General features: G+C 40.9%; 1 protein-coding gene across 4 annotated transcripts in view; it reads right to left on the bottom strand.

Moving 5' to 3' along the window:
- LOC111158700 (formin like 2) overlaps positions 1–22333 on the bottom strand; it is a 320132-nt gene that overhangs the window by 134564 nt on the left and 163235 nt on the right. For all 4 annotated transcript variants that reach the window (XM_022521031.1, XM_022521096.1, XM_022520953.1 and 1 more), the window contains exon 2: positions 3984–4067. In XM_022521031.1, the coding sequence (XP_022376739.1) occupies positions 3984–4067 (84 nt within the window). The remainder of the gene's footprint in view (positions 1–3983; positions 4068–22333) is intronic.

Here is a 22333-nt window from a genome sequence, read left to right as displayed (position 1 = left end):
AAATTAACTGCAAGGCTAAAGAATCACGGGGAGAAAGCCATGAGTTCCGTGCTTTGCTTTCTCCTCCTCTGGAATTCCGCTGCTCTCCTTGGTATTGAAACTGCAGTCCTTGGTAGGTGAACTTGGTCCCGGCTGGGTTTCTTGTTGATCTTCTGGGGGAGGGGCCTGTTGTAGTGATTCTCAAGTGTCTTTGCCCCAGGCCGAGTTGCACCGACCTTACCCGGGGGCCGGGCTGAGTAATCCTCTCGGGTTTGCTTTCGGGAGCTTTTATTTCCTGAGCGCTTTCCGTAGAGTTCCAGAGGGCGGGAATGAAGATGGCGGCCTCCCGGTCTCCGGCCCGGAGGAGCCGAGAGCCCGGGGCCCCACTCCTCAGTGCGCCCTCAGAGAACAGCACCCAATTACTCCTGTCACCCTGGCCTCCGGCCACGCTCCGAGCTGACCGAGCCTGCGACTGGTTCAAGGTAACCCCGAGCTTAGAGCTCACTCCTCGGCTCTGTCTCTGTAGCCGGCTTCCCCGTTCTAATACCTGTAAGCTCTGCGACACTCAGACACCCCCGATCCTTCTGTGACCCTGCGGGACCTGAGGCCGCGCTGACCCTGCGTGGGCTTCACCCCGGTTAAGCCTCTGGAGCGATGTCCCTCAGCGGAACAGACTTTTAAAAGTCCTGATTTTGTGCTCCGTTGCTCTGCCGCTTGCCGGGAGCCGGCCCCTCCCCCTGCGGTCTATCTTCCCGTCGCTTTGGATTCACTTCTCCGCCAGTCCTACCTTTCAGAAAGTGGTTGATTTTCTTTTTCTAGAGTTGCTGTTCCACTTCTCTTTGATCTCTCCCGTTGGATTTGTAGGTGTTTGCAATCTTTAGATAAGCTTATCTAGCTGATCTCCCGCTACCTGAAGTAGTCTCAGCCTGTACTTCTCCGCCATCTTGACTCCTCCACTAATGTACTTTCTTAATGGATGTTCCTATTTGGGATATTTCATATAATTGGAATTTTAAAAGCAAATACATTTTGAGAAGCTATCAAGTTAGGTACCATAGACAGATATAGGTTAGGTACCAAATATATGACGTGGTCCATGTAGATAACAAAATGAACATTCCATCAGTAAGTGCCAGTATGTTATACTTACCATATGAATAGTAGACTATGAATAATTTAGCTCACAGCTTTTTACATTTCCTCCCACAAATACACAGGTAAGAAATGGTATTTATATGTGTGACACACCAATGGGTCTCCCATATGTGACAAAAGTCCAGTTTTCTGCTGGCTACAGTTCTCGAACTGACTACTGGTTCATCAAACATGGCAGTTCACCACAGTGATAATGCAGGCAGGCGAGGCTTAGTGCCTAAGATACAGCTCCTGGCCTTCTTCTCCCTCTCAGGAAAGCCTATCAGACTGCAAGCCAGAGAAACAGAGACAACCTGTATTTCTGTTTGTTTCTAGTAGCGCATTCCCACACTTGAGCACTTCGTGGGGGAGGGAGCCGAGAGCAGTGTGTAAGCATCCAGCTCCCAGCATGGGCCTGTTTTCCGCCATTACACTATATAGGCCACTTAACCACTGAACAGCTCTGTCATTTTCACAATGACTTTCCCCATCTGTCAAATGGGGATATGAACACAAGGGACTGTTTTGAAAATTCAACATACAGTTCTTATTAAGGAAATCTACTTAGTATGGCAATAGTGATTATTTGTCACTCTCATTAACAAATCACCCAAGGATACTTTCGAACTGACAGAGCTCCAGCCTGGAGCTTTCGACAGGTGTTGAAGTAACTACCTGCCAGAAAGGAACAGATAGGTAGCTAAATTCTTCATGTGGTGATACATTATCATTTAAGGGCAATAATAAGCTGAATTTCGATCTGAAAGTCAGAAACATAATTAGATGATTGTTCCTCTCCCAGCCCCAAGATCCGCTCGACCTACCATCAACCCTATGAAGACACTGTTGGGTTGAGAGGAGAGTACAGCTGTTAGAAATCCTCCATCAGCAGCAATCTGCCCTTTCTGTCTACTAGAGAGGTAAAAATTAACAACTCAATAAAGCTAGAAAGGAGCAGAGCGGCCTGATGGCCAGTGAATCCCACAGGTCTGAGGGAGAAGGTTCAGCTCTTCCTCACCAGGCTAACAAAATGGCCACTAAAGCTGCTTTCCTCTGCCTGCATTACTGTCATAACCTGTCATACCAGAATTTTGGCCCCCGTTGGACCTCCCTCATTTGTGCAGTTACTTTTCCTTTATATTAATTATCCTTATCATCTTCGTTCATCATCACTGTAAAATCATTTTTCCTCACAATAATAGGTTTAGACAATACTCATGAAAAATTAACTCTCAAGGAAGGAGAGGCTAGGTGTCAGCACAATTTTTACTCTCTTGCATCATGGTCATATAAGCAATAAGCTTCCTCTTCAGTTTCTATCTATTCTTGACACTCAAATATAGCATGAGAAGGAGGGGAGGGTTTTTGCCATCGTTTCATCACTGAGTTCAGGAGCTAAGGAGAAACCATACTCAATGAATGCTTTAGAAACTCCGTGTCAACTGCAGGCATGTATTTCTTAGGATAATAGCTCGACCTGTGGGCAATAAAAAAACCCCTCTAGCTTCTCTGATACACACTGTCCCCACAGAAGGAGCCCAAGGGAGCTGTGTTCGGAGGAATTCGAACACTCCCCAGAAATGTTCCAGGTGGTGGGTGGCGGGGGAGACACAAGCACCCTGAAGTTCATGGCCCAACATGCAATGCTAACATACAGAGCCCGTTAGCTACAGACTGACCCTAAGATGACAGCAACGAGCCCATACCAACCTGCAGCAAAGTGTCAAAGAAATGACTATCAGTACAATGGAATATTACATACCATTTGAAAGAACAGGTGGAAATGACCAATGTACCTAGATGCAGACAGAGGGAGTGTACGTCCATGTATATTGATTTTTTAAGACAAACTTTTTTATAAGACAACAACATTTTAAAAGCTGAAAGCCAATACTTGGAAGTCTTACCAGTAGACCTCTAAGGTGGAGAATGTGAAGAGCAGACAGAACCAAAATGCGGAATTTCACTTTTTATATCTTTCTGAAGAATGAGTTAATGATAAAACAAAAACATCTGGGGACGCCTGGGTGGCTTAGTCAGTTCAGCGTCTGCCTTCAACTCAGGTCATGATCCCAGGGTGCTGGGATCGAGTCCCACATCAGGCTCCCTGATCAGCAGGAAGCCTGCTTCTCCCTCTGCCTGCTCTGCCTGCTGCTACCCCCTGTTTATGCTCTCTCTCTGTCAAATAAATAAATAAAATCTTTAAAAAAAAAAAAAAGAAAGAAAGAAAAGAAAGCATCTGAAGACTTGCTAAAATCTGAAGTAATTCATCAGCCCAAGTGATTTTTCTTTATAAACAATTCACCTTCCTCCAGGAATTACAAAAATAAACATGGATAGGAAACCCAATTAAACTAGAGGACCCACATTATTCAAGAGCATAAACTGCTACATAAATTAGAAAAACAGGGGTCCCTAAGCGGCTCAGTCGGCTAAGCTAAGCGTCCAACTATTGATTACAGCTCGAGTCATGATCGCAGGGTGGTGGGATCGAGCCCCATGCCAGGCTCCATCCTGGGCACAGAACCTGCTTAGGATTCTTTCTCTCCCTCAGCCCTCCCCTGACTCCAAACTCTCTCAAAAAAAAAAAAAAAAAAACAAAAAAAAAGCAGATATGAATTTGGTTTGCCCACCTGACCAGATTTCCCAGAAGATCTAATAACTAAATGCTTGAAAATAAAGGAGAGGATTAAAATAATGCACAAATAAGTCACTTTCTAGCTTTACCTTTGGTCCTAAGAAACAGGAAGGCAAAGAGTCACAAAACAGAAATCCATGCATAGGTATCCTGGAAAAAGTCTACTATATTTAGAGAGGAAATCTGATTCTCTCTGTTCATTATTTCTTGATAAAGCATCACAGTGTCTTACCTGATCACAAATCAGTTCCCACTTTTTCTCATTATCATACTGTCGCAGTAACCTGGCTTTGTCCGGGGGTAGGTTCATAGCATTCTGTAAAAAGAAAAGGAAAGAGATATGTCACATTCCACAACAGGCTGCTAATGGGGAGCTAACTCACAGGCAGACCAAAGAAGACTACAGTGGTTCTTTTAGGACTTCTTTGCAATTCCTAGCACCTAATTAAACCCAAATGCCCTACAGAAGTCACTTAAACATCAAATCAGTTTAACGGGGCTAGAGAAGCCGGGACATCTGAGGTGGGTCTGCCTTGAACTATCAGACTTGCATTTCACCAAAGGTAATGCACTATTTTTTCATTGAAGAGCAGGCTCCCATTCTACTCAGTTGAGAGCGTATATCCCCAATTTCTCTTTAAAGCACTACAGCCCCACCAGGCACAGAACACAAAACACCAAAGGAAAACCCAATAACCAGAACTTTTGAGAGACAACATCAGTGTTTACTTTGACAAATAATTTTAAGTAAAAGAACACCTTAGAAAAAAATTTTAAAAATTTAAAAAAAAAAAAGGAAAGGAAAAAGTAGAAGTGGTTTTAGTCACCTTTATGGAGATGAAAAGTACTCCTTCGGGAAATACGTTAACATTTAGCAACCATAATTCTCAGTTTAGCTATATCGTTTATGAAGGTGGGTTTGCAGTAAGAAGTAGACCATGAGCTCAAGGAGATGTCTAGACATCCGAACTCCTATAAACCTCTCTCTGTCAATATGGCACACCTACCGTAGTATTGTTCGTGGATCTGCGCCCACATACATTTGCATGTTTTTAGCCCAATGTCCCAAATGACCAATTATATACACTTTTTCAAGATACTTGCTTGGGTGTGAAGTGAGATCTTTGGCCACAGAACAGGGCAGAGTGAAAGAGCCCCAGAAGGAATTCACAGGCGTTCCCTTGGCCTCTCTAAAGTTTCCATGCTCTAAACTGAGCTAAGGGGTCAATGTCTATTAACTGCACTATCTACCTTGTATCAATGCTCTAAATCATAGCTATCCCTAAATAAACTACAAAGATCCTTACCTGGGTCAATATTTGGGTAGACAAATCCAAAAGTCTTTGACTATTAATGCTAGAGCCCCTAGCTCTCCAAAAGATATGGCCTGTAGAGAAGCAATTCTATTGGCCACAATTACTGTCTCATATCATCCAGTGAAATAAATTTAATAGAGGCAAGGATGGGTGAGCTATTCTAACTTAATGGCAGAGAATTAACCTTTGATACATTTGATAGATGTAACTCAAGCATCTCCCTTTAAACTGGATTTAGCATCCAGAGTGGTATGCCTTAGGGAGGCGGTGGTCACAGACCACCTACTAATTTGAATCTAATCCATTTGAATCTAACAACCTGCCTTCAGAATATTAAAATTTTTAATTGCCTCCAAAGCTGATAATATAAGCAGAACAGCACTGGATTCCAGAGCTTCCAATGATATTGCCGAGGCTTCTCAAAATATCTAAAATGGGGGAAATATCTAAATATCTAATGTCACTTATCTCCATAGAATATCTACTTGAACTAGAAAGAAAAATAACTACTTGCATTTATTTGTAATTACAATTTTACAATGTTAAACAACCACCCCTGGGATAAGGCAAAAAGGAGAATTCCACAGCTATCTTTCTGAGGGAAACCAATGTTATTGACCATTAAATAACCAGTCCATCACTGCTTATTTGTACTCTAGAGATGGATTATTTCCTCCTAAACTGATTTTGACCTCCATGTTAATGCTCTTGGGTGTGATTATGCATTAAATAAAAACAGTAAGATTATGAGGTAAGTTAAATGAGTTTTTCTGAGTCCTTATTAATCTCTTGAGATATAAAGGGAATAAGAAAAAATAAAGCCTGAACTCTTCTAGGGTGTCAAGCACTGTATGAAGCACTTCACATAATCTCATGTAAATCTTCGTAATAACATTCATGAGATGTAATTTTCCTCAATTTATGTAGGGGAAAGGAGACCTGGGAGAACTTGGTTAACTGGCTCAAAGTTGGACAGCTTTCCAGGAACAGAACACAATCTAAACTTCATCTGTGAGGATCCCCAAAACAAACACTAAAAATTCCACCCCCTTCCTTGGGGGGTGGGGGTGCAAGGCAAAATGGCAGTAACTGACTTTCTGTGAGTATCTCCTAGGCACTTGTGTGGAATCAGTCTACAAACACTCCTGCAGGAGTTAGATGCAGGCCCTGTTACTGCCGTTCCACCTAGATCAACTTTTACTTTTAAGAAGCAGTATTTCATTCAACAACTGTGAACCGCCACCTTTGCACAAGCTCTGTTCAACACAGCACAGCAGGGAACCAAAGAGATACAGTCCTGCCCCAGCATCACATCATGGTGGGGCAGATGCAAGTGAAATGAGCTCATCTTCAACTCTGAAGTCTTGATAGAGATGATCAGAGGGCAACTTTTGAATGGACAATCTAAAAAGACCCTTTAGGAAAAAGTAACAAGAAGAGCACTAAAAATGAGAAGGACTGAACCAGGGCAAGAGTGGATAACAGCATACTGAGGAGAGGAAACAGCGAAAAGATGCTAAGTCAGGAAACAGCTCGGCAAATCAAAAACCCAAAAGACAGTCATTCTGGGTGGAGAGAAAGTAAAAGAGAGGGAATGAGGGAAAGATCAAGCTGGAGAGCTAAGTTAAGGCTGTATCACACCCGGCCATGTAGGCCGGGGTAAACACCTTTTATCGTTCCCTACAATGTAACAGCAGGCCACTGAAGCCTCCATCAGCATGAAATGACAAAATCAAATTATATTTCACAAAGTCTACCCTGAGTATACATGGAGATCTGATTAGAAACAGCCAAAGTAGAAGCAGCAAGGCCAGTGGTTCCAATGAATGATGGCAGCTTGCACAAGGCCAATGACACCTCAAATGAAGGAAGGTGCATAGATGTTAAAAATATTAACAGAAATTGTCTGGTTACATTTAAGGACTGAGGGAAGACGTCACAAATTAATATTATCCTTCTACCCTGAGTCCCTAGATAAATGATTATCCACTTAATGAAAGGAGCACACTGTGCAAGGCAGCACAGATCTGCGGGAGGTGATAAATAAAGTGTCCAAGTGACCCTTTATAGGTCCGAGATAACTCTGAGACATCCTGAAGAACGGCGAAGCAGGCAGGTGGACCACGTGATTCTGAAGGTCGAGGAAAAGGTCTGCACCGTTCTGAATGAGAAGAGTCCTAAGAAGTGTTTTTGAGCTGGCTGACTAGTCATTGTGTGGAGAAGATGCTCAGCCCCAACACGTCAAAACGAATACTGCACTTGGCCGTCATTCGCCAGCCATCTGAAATAGCCCCTTCCACAGGTCAGGCCTCAGAGCTGCTGAGGCATACACTGCGCATCTTAGTAATTCTACGGGGACCAAGAAGCAGGAGCTCTGTTTAAAAGCAGACACTCCACAGAGGCTGGCTAGGGTCCAGGGACCTTGTGATTAACTGGTAATAACTGCCCTGAAAACTTTTTTAGAGTGAACTCTGTCCTTTTGTATTGCATAGGGCAGGACTCTGGAGTCCTGGCTAGAAGTCTGTGCAGGTAATTCCTAAGAGTCCAAGCTATTTTTGGAGGAAAACACTGGCTTTATCTCCAGGTCCCTTTGCTGCCTGTGAAAATGGATTGCTCTTCCATTTGACTGATATGTAAATCAACCTCCAAGCCTTTCTCACACAGTGACAACTCGACCTCATCCATACTTTGTGGTATCTGTGACATAAGGCTCTCCTCTCCTTCCTTGCATCCATCAATCCATCCTCTAGTTACTGGGCTTTGACCATGAGCCAGAATATTTGCACTACAGGAACAGGAGTGGATTCAGTGATAAAACTGCTGTACTCGTCCATGCCAAACATCCACTGAGGACATGGGATATTTGAGTTGAAAAGTTTAGTGGATGTTAGTGATTTATTTCTAGATTGTACAAGTTCCTAGCTAAAATAAATCAGAGCATCCAAGAGCATTCTGGTCTCTTTCCTTCCTTTCAACCCGACAAACGTTCAAGAATCAGCTCAAATATCATGTATCATAAGAACCCTCCTCCAACTCTTCCAAGACATACCCTCTCGGGCTCCAAAGACATGATATACTTGTCCTCCATCATAGCAACTCGCACGGTAAACCTGTTTGCCCAGCTAAATTCCCCACTGGACTAAGGGCTTCAAGGACAATTTCTTCCACTAACCGCCACTGTCTAGGACAGTATATGGCAAATAGTAAACACTATGCAGGTTGTTGAATAAAAGATAAGCAAACTAGTTCAGTAAGATTATTCAATCTGGAAATAACTTCATTGATTCAGGGTTTAGGCTTCAGCTATCAAAACCTATACACTGAAGAGTGTTGTTTATTATAAAACCCCAAAGATAATGTCTATTAATCATTAGTAATTTTCCAAACAAGAATTCACGGGGGAAAGAATCTTCAAGGTCAATGCTAGCAACAATTCCCTAAAAAGAAAAATGATGTCTTAGGGCATTCACATATAATAAATCACAGAACCAGAACTTCATTTTGTTTTGTTCTTATTGCCAGTAAATTCAGATCAGTCTCAACTATAACAATTAATCTACCCCAAGTTGTAGTTACATTAATGGTCTAGATTTTGGCTTCTGCTTAACTCTACTATTTTATATTGTTTTTAAATGGGCTTTCCATGTTAAAAGTTTTTGAAAAATCAAAAGTAAATAACAATGGAATATCCAAGTTTCTAGAGACATTAATTACAGTGAAAAAGAATCAGGGGTGGTCAATACATCTGAAATTATACCGACAGAATATTATACACAACGCAGAGCACAATGAAGGAACCAAATAAAACCCATGTCCTAGGAATACAACTTTTTGACATCAGCTCTTACCCTAGTTTCACAAGAGCAATGAAAATTGCAGAATATCCTTCTTTCTCTCTGATATCCTTGAGGCTCGTGTTGAGAAACCCACGGTGATATACAGACACACAGTAGTGAAAGTGAGCCCTATTAAGTACACCTTATGTAACCATAATACACTTTTGTTCTCATAATCTCTAAATTAAAGCTTCCAAGTATTAAGTCACCAGATTCAACCACAGAAACTCTTTTATTCCATAACCACCTGTGTATTAAAGAGAAAAGACATGGACTTCACAAGCAGGGTCACTTATGGAAGCAAGGAAATACCTGTCACAAGAGAAACAGCTCTGACCATCTTCTAAAGCTCTTCACTGATAAAGGTACAGAAGTTTCATGGGAACTCAAAAGGAGGAGCCATTACCTTTTTTAATTTGCAGTAAACACACTATAAAATTGGCCCTTCCAACCACATGTTTAATGCATAGTTCAGAGATGTTAACTATATTTAGTGTTGATCCCTAAAACTCATCTTACAATACCGAAACTCAATACCCAAACAACAACTCCTCACTTCCCCCTCTGCAGAGCCATTACCTTTTGCTGCAAAAAGTAAAGGGAAAGGGGCGCCTGGGTGGCTCAGTAGGTTAAAGCCTCTGCCTTTGGCTCAGGTCATGATCCCAGGGTCCTGGGATAGAGCCCCACATCCGAGACCCACGTCTGGCTCTCTGCTCAGCAGGGAGCCTGTTTCCTCCTCTCTCTGCCTGCCTCTCTGCCTACTTGTGATCTCTGTCAAATAAATAAATAAAATAAATATTTTTTTAAAAAAAGGAAAGGGATGGATTACAATAGATGATTGGGCAGCGCAGGGTGGACTGGAATTGAATGAGGCAGTATGGGGCAGGGATTTATGAGTTGGTCTCTGGAGCTGGACTAGCTGGATTCCAACCCCGACTTTACCACTTATTATTGGTCATCATGGGCCACACAACTTGAATCAAAAAGCAAATGAAAATGAACAGTCCAGAAGTGAAGAAGCCAGTAAATGTAATTTAAAATGGAAGGTCAGAATCAAAATGGAGGGTCAAAAACAACAAGATGTACCATTCACTGATGGGCTGATATGTCTCAGGCCCTTAGGCTCTCCGCATGCATTAGCCAATTTAATCTGCTTTGTAATCCTGACAAGTACATATTATCATCCCCACTTAATAGAGAAGAAAACTGAAGGACAAGGAGGTTAAGTAACTCTTCCCTGCATGAGACAGGTGACAAAGCCAGGACTCAAGAGTGGTCTGTATGACCATCCTGTTCCGCGGACACTTCAGTGGCAGTGTTTCTACAAAACAACCTGTCTGAGGAAAGCAATCCAAGGGTTCTACTTCAGTAACCAGAGACCTGATCGTTAGCATGCAAGGTAAGAGGAAAATGCATATTATTTAAGCTAATAATATTTTTCAGACAAAATACTGGTATTTTTAACACAAATCTTCAATGTATTTATAAATATGAACTTGAACCCCCCCCCCCCAAAAAAAAAAAAAAAAAAACAAGTTACTGGATCATATCTGTAGATAGGTACTCTTACACTTAATTCGCTCCAATAAAAACCAAATGAAGGAGATACAAATATGAGGTAAGCTCAGACTTCAATGAAGCACAAGGCAAGAAGTTGAGTACACCAGTACAAAACAGAACTGACTACAGAATATAATCAAACCTCAGAGAGGAAGCCATTACCTCTTACTGTTTTGTTAAAGGAAATGCTATGGACTGGGCTTGGATGTGTGAGGAGGGCAATAAAGAATGGCATTTAATGGCATCGTATGGTTTTTAATATTTGGGGTTTGGAGATGGGCCACCCAGGTTGCAATCTCAACTCTACTACTCATTAATCTATAATCTATAATCTATAATCATTAAACTATAATCTTGGGTCAATTACCTAAACTAGGGGCACCTGGGTGGCTCAGTGGGTTGAGCCTCTGCCTTAAGCTCAGGTCATGATCTCAGGGTCCTGGGATCGAGCCCCGCGTCGGGCTCTCTCCTCAGCAGGGAGCCTGCTTCCCTTCCTCTCTCTCTGCCTGCCTCTCTGCCTGCTTGTGATCTCTGTCAAATAAATAAATAAAATCTTTAAAAAAAAAAATTACCTAAACTAAAGCCTCAGTTTCCTCACGTGTAAAATGGAAAGGACAGTGATGATCATGATGAGAAGGGTGACACTCGTAATAATGACACTACCTGCTTCACAGAGTCTGAGAAAAATTAAATTGGATAATGTACATGGTACAACGTAAGTGCATGGAAGACACTCAATACATTAGAGCTTATTCTCATTACTTTGGGTGAAGGGAAAGTATGAGCAGAGGTAAGTATGAACGTAGGAAAAGGCAGAGGATTTTGCGCTCTACACAGAATAAACCAGGGGGTAAGGAGCAGGTAGTGTGAGACCAAGTTAGCATGGCCAGATCCTGGCCACCAAACCACAGAATTTCAGATTTACTTGACAGCCAGTGGCAATTCCTCAGCCAAAGAGATTTCCAGAAAAAGCCAGCCTTTGGGGTCCTCAAATCGCATAGGATAAAGGAATTCTCCTCTGTTCATCACCTAATACTGAGTTAGGTATCAATTCTCCCATGAGTTCATTTTAAAATTCCAACACCTAGGGCAGCAGAGGGGGGCTGCAAATTCAATCCATGGCCCACCCTTTCTGTTCAACTAACCTTCAAACCATTTCCTTCTAGTTCCCAGCAACAACCTGACAGCCTGAGTTTCAATACCCTCCTAGCCCAGAGAATGCTGCTCAAATATATTCAGCGGGTTTTCTGACCCGGGACTCAGGCAGTCAGCCAAACAGTCTCCACAACGAATCCTCAGTCAGACATCGTTCACTGTCACTTTATTTTTATTTAATCACTGAGAGTATTAATCACTGAGAGTATTAATATCATTCACTGTAGACAGTAAAGCCTACGACAGGAGAAATCAGCCTGCTCCCTGATCTAGTTACACCTTCAAAATAAAATCTGACCGGAAAGCTGTCCTTTCTGGGGAACCCTGACAATGAGACCTACCTCTAACGTCCCATTCAAATTTTAGTTACACCGGTTTTCTTGGAAGATTTTCTTTTAAGGATTGGACTAAATACAAACGACTCTTGCACAACATCTTATAATCAAAAACTATAGAGCCAGAAGAGAAGCTGGTAAGATTTTTAGTCCTATTCTGTCTTTTATAGGTGCCCAAACAGACTCAAAAAACTGAAGGCAAGATCCACATTCATCAAAAGTAGTTATTACCAGTACTAGAACCACGAATCCAGGCCAATGTGACTACTACTCTTTTTCCATTATTATGAAAGGAAGCCCACTTTCATCTATGGTGGGTGGGTGGGTATGTGTGTGTGTGCGAATATAAGTGAACACACATGATGTGTATTTGAGAAAAGCAAATCAGATAATGCATGTATTTAGCAGAAAATCCTGCACACAGTCATTACTCAATATATGGTAGATACTGTTACTCTTATTATCATCAACATTGTAAGGAATATGATTGAATTAATAATGATTGAAGGTCTATTATGCTCTTCTACTTTTGTAAGCTTCCATGGTTTCCTGACTATACAGGTTTTCTTGTATCACAGTTAAGTACGAGCACTTGCCATTCTCTCCACTGCTCGTCTCAACATGAAGCTTTGTAGTCATAGAACAACTCATTTTATTTCCAACATCATGAATCTCTAGAAAATTACCTGTCTTTACCAATAAAGACCAACTAAAACAAAAAGCTTCCCAAATTCTCATGTAAATGATCTACTCCTTTAAATGAGTCACACTTTCATGGCCCTTTGTAAATGGGAATAACAAGTGTTGACTGTGTGTGTGTGTGTGCGCACGTGTGCACGTGCACGCACATGTGTGCATATAATTTATATTTAATTCCAGGGCCATTATTGTCAATATGGGTCAGGCTGGGTGGGAGAGCCCATCTTACCTACTGAATAGAAGGACATAACTATAGCAGTCTAGGCCAAGTTTTCATCTATCTGATATTCCCCAGATCACTAGGTTTAAGTGATTCCACATCCAATAGATGACAAAAAAACCACACATCCCTCCTCAGGCCATCATGCTAACTCCTGAAATACAGATTCTAGTCATATTCAAACCTGAAGGGAATAATGGAAAGAAATACTCAACTTCTTTCAAACATCCTATCTGTCATTAGAAGCCTGATGCCTGATTCCCGGACACATTCTCAAATTCAAATGATTCTTCATCGATTTGTGTACCTGCACACACTTGTGTACTGGGATAAGGGAATTACACAACAGGCCACACTTAAGATGCTAAAAACCTGTTTCATGGGCAGCCACTTGGCAACCTAAGGGCAACTGTGTTCAAGGGCTGGGCTTGCTGGCACAGACCAAAATGAATCAAAATCCGGAGAAAGGGTTCTTATTTGACTGACAAACATCAACCTTCATGACATAGGATTCTTTAGAGCAAAAACATTTTGAGAATCAGAGATATCAAACTCTAATTATAACACATCCGATAGCTAGATTCCACCACAATCAAGCCCTAAAAATATGATCTCTATCACCTGCTGACCTGAAACAAGCATATTTTTCACCTTGCCCAATTCCCCTGAAGCCCTGGCCTCCTCCTCGCCCAACACTTTCCCAGCAACATTCCTTAACTTCCCTTCTTAGATCATTAGGGTCATTGTTTGTCTCCCTCTCTCCTTCCCAATTACTCTGAAAAAGACTAGTGAACCTGGTTTCATAGTCATGGTAAGCCCTTTCAAAGGAGGGAAAAAATTCAAGTTAATGCTCAACTAACATCACATCTCCTGAGACAAGAGGTGAAAAATTTTGCTGTCAACATAAAGATGAGGATTTCTGCCACAACGGAGACCAAAAATTACAGCCTGAAATACATAGTTTCTCATGTGTAAAAAGCTATGACTTCTGGGGCAGGTTCATGTTCACAGACAGGATAATGGTTCCCAAAAATGTCCTCACACTAAACCCAAGAACCTGTGACCATTTCCTTATATATGAAGATGTTATCTGCAGATACGATTGGGTTAACAATGTTGAGATTGCAAGATTACCCCGCACCACCCGAGATAAACTGATGCAGTCACAAGAGTCTTTGAAGCAGAAGAATTTTAAAAATGGAAAATATTTGTTGTTGACGATGTGGAGAAATTGGAATCCCTGTACATTGCTGCTGGAAATATAATATACAGCCACTGTGGAAAACACTGTGATAACTCTCAAAAAATTTAAACACAGAATTAGCAGTTGATCCCACAGGTTATGTATACCAAAGAATCAAAAACAGACTCACCAGATACCTGTCTACCAGTATTAAGATAACATCATTCACAGCAGCCAAAAGCAGAACAAACCAGGTGTCCATCGAAATGTGAATGGATAAACAAAATGTGTTACATACATACAACAGAATATTATTCAGCCATAAAAAGAAATGAAGCTCTGACTCATACTATAACATGTGTGAACCCTGAAAATGTTTGGGTAAAAGAAGTCAGTCACTAAGGGGCAAATATTATCTGATTCTACCAATACAAAATATCTAGAAAAGGCTAACTCATAGCAACAAACAAACAAAAAAAGAAAACAGATTACATATTACCTGGCTAGGGAAAATGGGGAATAGGGGTTATTGCTTAATGGGTACAGACATTAGAGGTGACAAAGAATTTTAGGAGAAGGCAGTGGTGGTGGTTGCAGGACACTGAATTTGCTTCATGCTAACAGAATAATACATTTAAAAATGGTGAACTTCATCGTGTGGTTATTTTACCACAATAAGGAAAAAGTATTAAAAAAAAAAAAAAAGTGGGGGCGCCTGGGTGGCTCAGTGGGTTAAGCCGCTGCCTTCGGCTCAGGTCATGATCTCAGGGTCCTGGGATCGAGTCCCGCATCGGGCTCTCTGCTCGGCAGGGAGCCTGCTTCCCTCTCTCTCTCTCTCTCTGCCTGCCTCTCTGTCTACTTGTGATCTCTCTCTGTCAAATAAATAAATAAAATCTTTAAAAAAAAAAAAAAAGTGGGTAAGTAAGACAGAAGAGAGTCAGAGGGAAGAAATCAGAGTGACACAATGTGAGAAGGACTTCACCAGCCAATACTGGCTTTAAAGATGGAAAAAGGAGGCCACGAGCCAAGGAATGCAGCAGCCTCTAGAAGCCGATTAAGGCAAAGAAACGGATTCTCCCCTAGAGCTTCTAGAAGCCCTTCCCACTGAAGCCCTGATTTTCATGCAGTAACACTCCTGCCAGACTTCTAACCTACACAACCATAAGATAATTAAACTGAATTATTTTGCATGACTAAGTTCATAGTAATTTGGTATGGAAACAGTAGAAAACTAATACTCTGGCTGACAATACTTTGGCTTCCCCCAATACACGGCCTCCCTCTTCCCACAGCACCAAATTCCAAAATTTTCATATCTGCTTTTCACTGCCAATGGTGAGAGGCTTGGTTTCCATTTCATATGCCGTACTTCAAATTGATAAAAGCCAGAATGTAATTGAATTACAGAAGGAAATGGAAAACCTTAGGGAACTAGACAATATCCTAATATTAAATTACTGAAAAATCTAAAAATAAACCCACCAGTTCCGATGAAGACATGATATGAAATAAAACTCTACGCTATCCACACAAACACACGAACACTGGCAAAACTTAGCTTTCACTGCGACATAACGCTGGTCAGTCTTGGACTTTGTTCCGAGAGCCCACAGTGGCAACAGACAGGGCCAGCCAAGCCAGACAGGAAGGCTGAGAGGTCCCAGATGGCAGGCCTTCTGACGCGTGACACATCTGCATGGTTCTGTGCCTGGTTTTCTCTTCCATTAGCCTACTGCTTACTTTTTTGGCCCTCACGGTTGTGGAAAAGACCATCAAGTAAACTTCTGTTTCTATGCATACAACACCCTGGCATAAAAAGCACTACTTCAGGTACAGCTTACTATCTGTCAGTTAATTCAAAAACCCTGCTAGGGGGCCCTGGGTGGCTCAATCGGTTAAATCTGTTAAGGGTCTGTCTTCAGCTCAGATCATGATCTCAGGATCCTGGGATCGAGCCCCATGTCACATAGGGCTCCCTGCTCAGCAGGAAGCCTGCTTCTCCTCTCCCACTCCCCCTGCTTGTGCTGTTGCTATCTCTCTCTCTGTGTCAAATTACATAAAATCTTAAAAAAAAAAAAAAAAAAAAACCTAAAAAAAAAGAACATAAAGTTGAAAAAGAACATAAAACCTAGATAACCAATTTGAAGATTTTAATACACAATTAAAATATGTGCACAAAAAACAGCCTTTACTTTATTGTTGCATTATTATATGAATGCCCTTATTTATTACTAAACGATTTTTCTGATTTTAAACTAAGAAAAAAGCACAATTTCAATGCTGCTGGTATTTTTATCGTAACAACCATCAGCAAGTTAATTCACACATGGTGTCTAAAAGTGACACTTTTATATATTTAATTTGTTTTAAATCACTTAACTGCTTAAGATGTCACAAACACTGAATTCTTCCCAAAATAACTAGCATTAAGAATAAAATTATTCAACAACCTCAAAATCCCTTGGAGGGGACCACTGGTCATATTCTATTATACAGATTTATCTTTCTGTCCTTACAACACTGCCAAGTTCTTGGAGGGAAATCCTCTTTAGAGCCCCAGTAAGGTGCCCAGCATTCAGGTGGTACATAATAATTGTGTGCTGAATTCAGCTCAGACACACAAGCTATATTTTGATAGATACACTTTTGTATTCTTTTAAACAAATAAATGATTAGGGCTATAAGAAAAGCATCAAATTTAGCTATGATTTATTTTGAGGTTCTTATTAAATATTATACAAATACTAATAGCAACATGTATTTTAATCACCTAAAGTTTAAAATATATATTTAAATGTATGTAATATTTAATATTTAAATATATTTAAATTTATTTATTTATTATTTAAATAAATTTAATACATTTAAATATATTTATTTCATTTATTAAAATTATTAAATTAAAATCATTAAATTTACTTAATTTGTTATATTATTTTTTTTTTAATTTTTTTTAAAGGTCCAGAATATACATTCTCTCATCTTCCAGCCTGGACCAAATCTGCTCCTCTTATAATCCCTCTCCTTATTTCTCCACCAAAATCTACGACTCCATCTAGGTCCCAGGTCCTCCACACACCACACCCAGAGTTGCCCTTTTTGGATATCTGCATAGCACTTGTGCTGGGGACCAAATGATCCTGTGTGTTGTTCCACCATTTCACACATGTAAGCTGTCTCTCCCACCCCAGGCAACGTTCCCTGACATACTCTGATCTCTTCTACAATATTTGGAACATGTATAGATAGATCAGACATTCAATAAACACTCAGGAGTTCAGTAAACACCAAAGCAATACCGGGAAAACCACCCCTTCCAATGTTCCGTAACACAGTAACTTGGATTTTTACCCATGCAATGCACAACAATGACATCACATAACAGATTATTAAACAGCTGAACTAAACCATGTGGTAGAAACATGAACCTTCAGACACCTTGGTAAGAGATACCCCTTTCTCAGGTGTAGGTTTTCAATCTTTGTTGTTTCTCTCTAGGAGAATATTAAGGTTCATATGAAAGAAAATCTATGTCATTTGAATTATCCCAGCTTTTATATTCTCACACTCCAGTGGTATGTTCTAGGCATAAGGTGCTACCTACAAGGACGACATAAATTAGGTCTAAAATGAGTAAGCACGGTCCCATTCGCACTTCATGCATCAAGCAAAGCAGTAAAACAGAACACCTTCCAGGGAAAGCAAATACCTAGACAACAAATTTGGGGGAAGCAGGCCCTAGGGTGTGCACTCCATTTAACTTTAAGGGCTAGGCTGAGCTGTATACAGGAAAAGAAACAACAAAGCGTGCAATCGAGAGTGAGATGAGGAAAGAGTTGGGATGGGGGATATGAAATCTGACTAAATTGATTCCCTGTGCTTCTCAACTGAGTAAACCACAACAGTAGGCCTGGGGGACATGACCCTGGGCTGCTGAACCCAGTACACTCGCTTGGTGTGTTCTGGATGTAGACACTTTTCTGTTTCCTCCAAAGCAGTGTTACGCTTCTCCAAGAGAGCTTTCAGTGTTGGGGAAAATGCCAAAATACTATAGCGTCCCATTTAATCTTTGTATTCTTACCTTCTGTTAACAATTCAAATCTCCTCACTCAAGAAATAAACCAAACCCAACTCCCATGAACCCATTCATTCTAGTGTATATTAAACCTCAAGCTCAAGTCCTAAGGACCTGAGGGATAATGCAATACAATTTATCCAGTAACCTCCATCCAAAGAGCTTGCCAGCTCGAAGTGTGCCTCTGATTTGGATCTGCCTTGTTCCAGAGAGTAATTCAACTCCACGTACAAATGAACCGCTGCTGGATATTAAGCTTTAAGGAGACACAAGAGTCGAGAGACTTACTCATGTGTAACTTACAAAAACTACCTAGTACTTATTCTACTTCCTAAATGATTCTTTAAAACCTGATCCTGAATTACAGTCCTCCACACACTTCCCTACCTCAGGGGTCTCGGCTTACAAGGGCGGCAGTACTCCATGGGTGTCAGCCAGCCCACTGACAAACAGGCCCATTCATTCCCCCTTTCTCTCTTCTATACATATATTTATAAATGGTAAGCACAATATATTCTCTGTTATTCCACATGATTGGGCAATGGAGACAGTGTTTCACAGAGAGGTGCCACACATACCATGCATGATTTCCAAGTGAATAGGATTTATCCAAATATATTAACACAAAAGCCATATTATCATAACTCCATCTTTTTTTAATGACTCTCAAAAGAACTACAGGATTTTTACAAGATCTTCTGGTCATCCATATAAATTACAAGGATAAGCTTTGCGGTTGGACTCGCTGAAGCCTGGGTTCGAATTCCAGTTAGTAGTAGTTTATTTTGGCCAGCAACTAAATTTCTGAAGTCTCAGTGTCTTTATCTGAAAATGAGGACAAAAGAACCTCCCTGTTAGGGTCTCCATGAAACCTGTACCTCTTACGGCAGGAGACACAGAGATGGAGGTGTGGTGTCTGCAGAGAATTTGATGGCTGGGGAGAAAGAGGCTAGTCTTCAGAAAAGACAGTAACTGCTTGAGCTTATATCCTAGAACTAAAACTAGTTGTTGTACGTTCACTAGCAAGCCACTTAACTTTTCAAACTTCAGTTTTCATCACATAAAAGAAGACACAAGCTACTTCACGAGGATTACCAGGGGAGCCTGACCAAAGAGGCTTTGTACAGTAGGGTCACTACAATTTAAATGAGTGAACACATGCAAAGTGTTGCATTGAGCGCAGTGTCTGACATAATAAGGATTCAATAAACTTCAGCTACTGAGGACCAGAATCTGAGACAACCAACTCAAGAAGACGGAGGGCTGAAAGACAGGAGCATCGTCACTTCCCTAATAGAATGTCCTGGAGTCTGTCAAACCTTATTTACATGAGATTTTCCTTATTATAAGTACACTGCGTGTTTACCAACAGTCCAAATGATGAACATAACACATACCTAGGTCTGCGGTTCTCAAACCGAGTGTCGAGGCATCCCAACACATTACAATGAACTCACTGGGAAACCACAGAATGATTTTAAATTTCTGAGGGAAGCAACAAAAAAATTCAGTCTTCGGACACTGCCCAAACCCCTACCCTGAAGTAGTTCACTGTTTTTACATTAAGTCACATTACATTCCTTACTAAGATAAAAGGCACAGGAGAAAACGAAAATGAGAAAAATAGGAAACGAGGCTGGTAGTAAAATCCAGGTCTGAGAACTTCTGCAGTGACGTACAGATACACACATATTTATATGTAACTGATTTTTTTTTTAAAGATTTATTGATTTCTCAGAGAGAGAGAGAGAGAGAGAGAGTACACACAAGCAGGAGGAGCAGTAGGCAGAGGGAGAAGCTGGCTTCCCGCTGAGCAAGGAGCCCAATGCAGGACTCGACTCAATCTCAGGTCCTGGGATCATGATCCGAGCCCAAGGCAGACCAGAAACTTAACCAAAGGAGCCACCCAGGTGTCCCAACTGTGATTTTTTTTTATTTATTTTTTATTTTTTTAGTTTTATTTGAGAGAGAGAGACAGAGACAGAGCAGGGGAGAAGCAGAGGGAAAGGGACAAGTAGATTCTGTGCTGAGGACAGAGCCCAATGTGGGGCTCCATCTCACGACCCCGAGATCATGATCTGAGCTGAAACCGAGAGTCAGATCCTAAACCGACTGAGCCACCAAGGCACCCCAGAACTGAGATTTTTTTAAATAATACGACAGATATCTTTCTTTCCAATGATAAAATATTTCTTCCAAACAGCTGCTAAGTTATTAGGAAGTAAATACTTATGTTATTTGCAAGTTAGAACTTAAAAAGAGCGGTTAGGTATTCCTTTGGGCCTCAGGCCACCTGTAAAATTACTGAGCTACTAAGGGCCCTGGCAACCGACAAAGTGTGGAAGCCTCTGATCTAGATCATACATCCACTGCCCCCACCCAGCACTTCTCATCTTACTGTTTTCTGGAAGGGTTCTGAAACATAAGGCCCTTTCCCAACCATTTTACCCTTTCATCTTCAGCCATACATGAGAAATTATTTTAAAAGTTGGATGAGGCTGACTTGAGAAAAATATACATGTTTTTCAAGTAGATAAATGAAATTTTGTCTTAAAAAAAAAAAAGACTTCCCTAGGGGTTCCATGTAAAGCAAGTGTCACATAATATACAGCAGCCTGGTTGCCTTGGTCAATTAGCTTCAGTCTAAATAAACCACTTCCCATGTAATATCAAAAGAAATCTCTCAGGCTAAACACTGAGTTTCAAAACCATTTCACAGAACTTAGTTTTAGGATAGAATAATACTCTAAAAGTCTGTTGTCCTGGCATAATTATGAACACTGTCTCCTTTCACTCTCCAAAGGACTCCAACTAGGATGACTAATTGTATGGCCTCCCCAATTTAAAGGCCAATTACATGCTGGAAAAATTAAGATTTGAATGTCTATTTGCGGCTAAGGAAGAATAAAAATTTTAATACTGGGGGCAGGCATCTGGGTGGCTCAGTGGGTTAGGAGTCTACCTTTGGCTCAGGTCATGACCCCAGAGTCCTGGGACCAAGCCTGCCTGCATAGGGCTCCCTGCTCAGCAGGGAGTCTCTTTCTTCCTCTCTCTATCCCCTCCCCTGCTTGTGCACTTGTGGTCTCTCTCACACATGCACGAAAATAAATAAAATCCTTTTAAAAAATTTAATACCGGATTTCTGTTTTTAAAAACCTCAATAGCAAACACCCAAAGACCCCACTGAGGCCAGATAACTCCTAACAATCCTGCTTGTAATCCTGCAGTCCTGTGACTCTGAAATCAACGGGGCAGACAGTGAATCAGCATGTCTAGCAGCCAAAACGACTGATGAGTTAGCTCTGCACCTCGCATACCAAATGCAGGTTTCAGTGAGTTGTTAATAATTTGCAATAGCAAGCCAATAACCAGGCTTCCCTTAAAGGAAGAAAATACCATTTTTTTTAAAAAAAGCAATTCAACAGGGGGTTAAAGCCTCTGCCTTTGGCTCAGGTCATGATCCTAGGGTCCTGGGATGGAGCCTCAAGTCCCAAGACCCAGGTCGAGACCCAGGTCGGGCTCTCTGTTCAGCAGGGAGCCTGCTTCCCCCTCTCTCTCTGCCTGCCTCTCTATCTACTTGTGATCTGTAAAATAAATAAATAAAATCTTTTAAAAAAAAATCAATTCAAGAATTCTAACTGCTCCTTTGTTCAAAGGTTTTTCATATTTCATATTTCATTTAAAAATAGCTACAATTGGATCTTTTCACTAATTCTACCATTTTTTCTTATAACCTTCCAACTTGCCCTAAGGCAAATCCTAATTGCTTTTTCCATACAAAATGAAACAAAACAAAACAACACTTACATACCAACACTATATTTTCTTCCCAAGAAACTCAGTGACTGAACAGTTTTCACACTGTCTCCTGCTCATTAAAAAGGATTCCTTTTTTTCTTCCCCTCATAAAACCTCCCAAGCCTTAAGGTTTTAAAAAAAAAAAGATAAAACACAGACCACTAAAGAATAGGCATATTCGTGACTGACTTTCCTTAACATCCAGGACAGAAATAAAACAAATAATTTCTGCAGAATAAAGGGAAATACCATGTGATATTTTCAGTCAATTGCCAAACAACTGTGCTTCAAATGTGATGGTGTTGCCAGCCAAATTAATTCACTGGTTTGTACCCATGCTTTCCAACACTTCAGTACTTTCCACACTTAAGACCTAAGATGAAGTGAACGACAGAATGGCGGTAA

This window comes from Enhydra lutris, unplaced genomic scaffold (genome assembly GCF_002288905.1).
Source record: "Enhydra lutris kenyoni isolate GAN:26980312 unplaced genomic scaffold, ASM228890v2 scaffoldscaffold1, whole genome shotgun sequence".
Taxonomy (NCBI): domain Eukaryota; kingdom Metazoa; phylum Chordata; class Mammalia; order Carnivora; family Mustelidae; genus Enhydra; species Enhydra lutris.
This window is presented reverse-complemented; position numbering and strand designations above follow the sequence as displayed.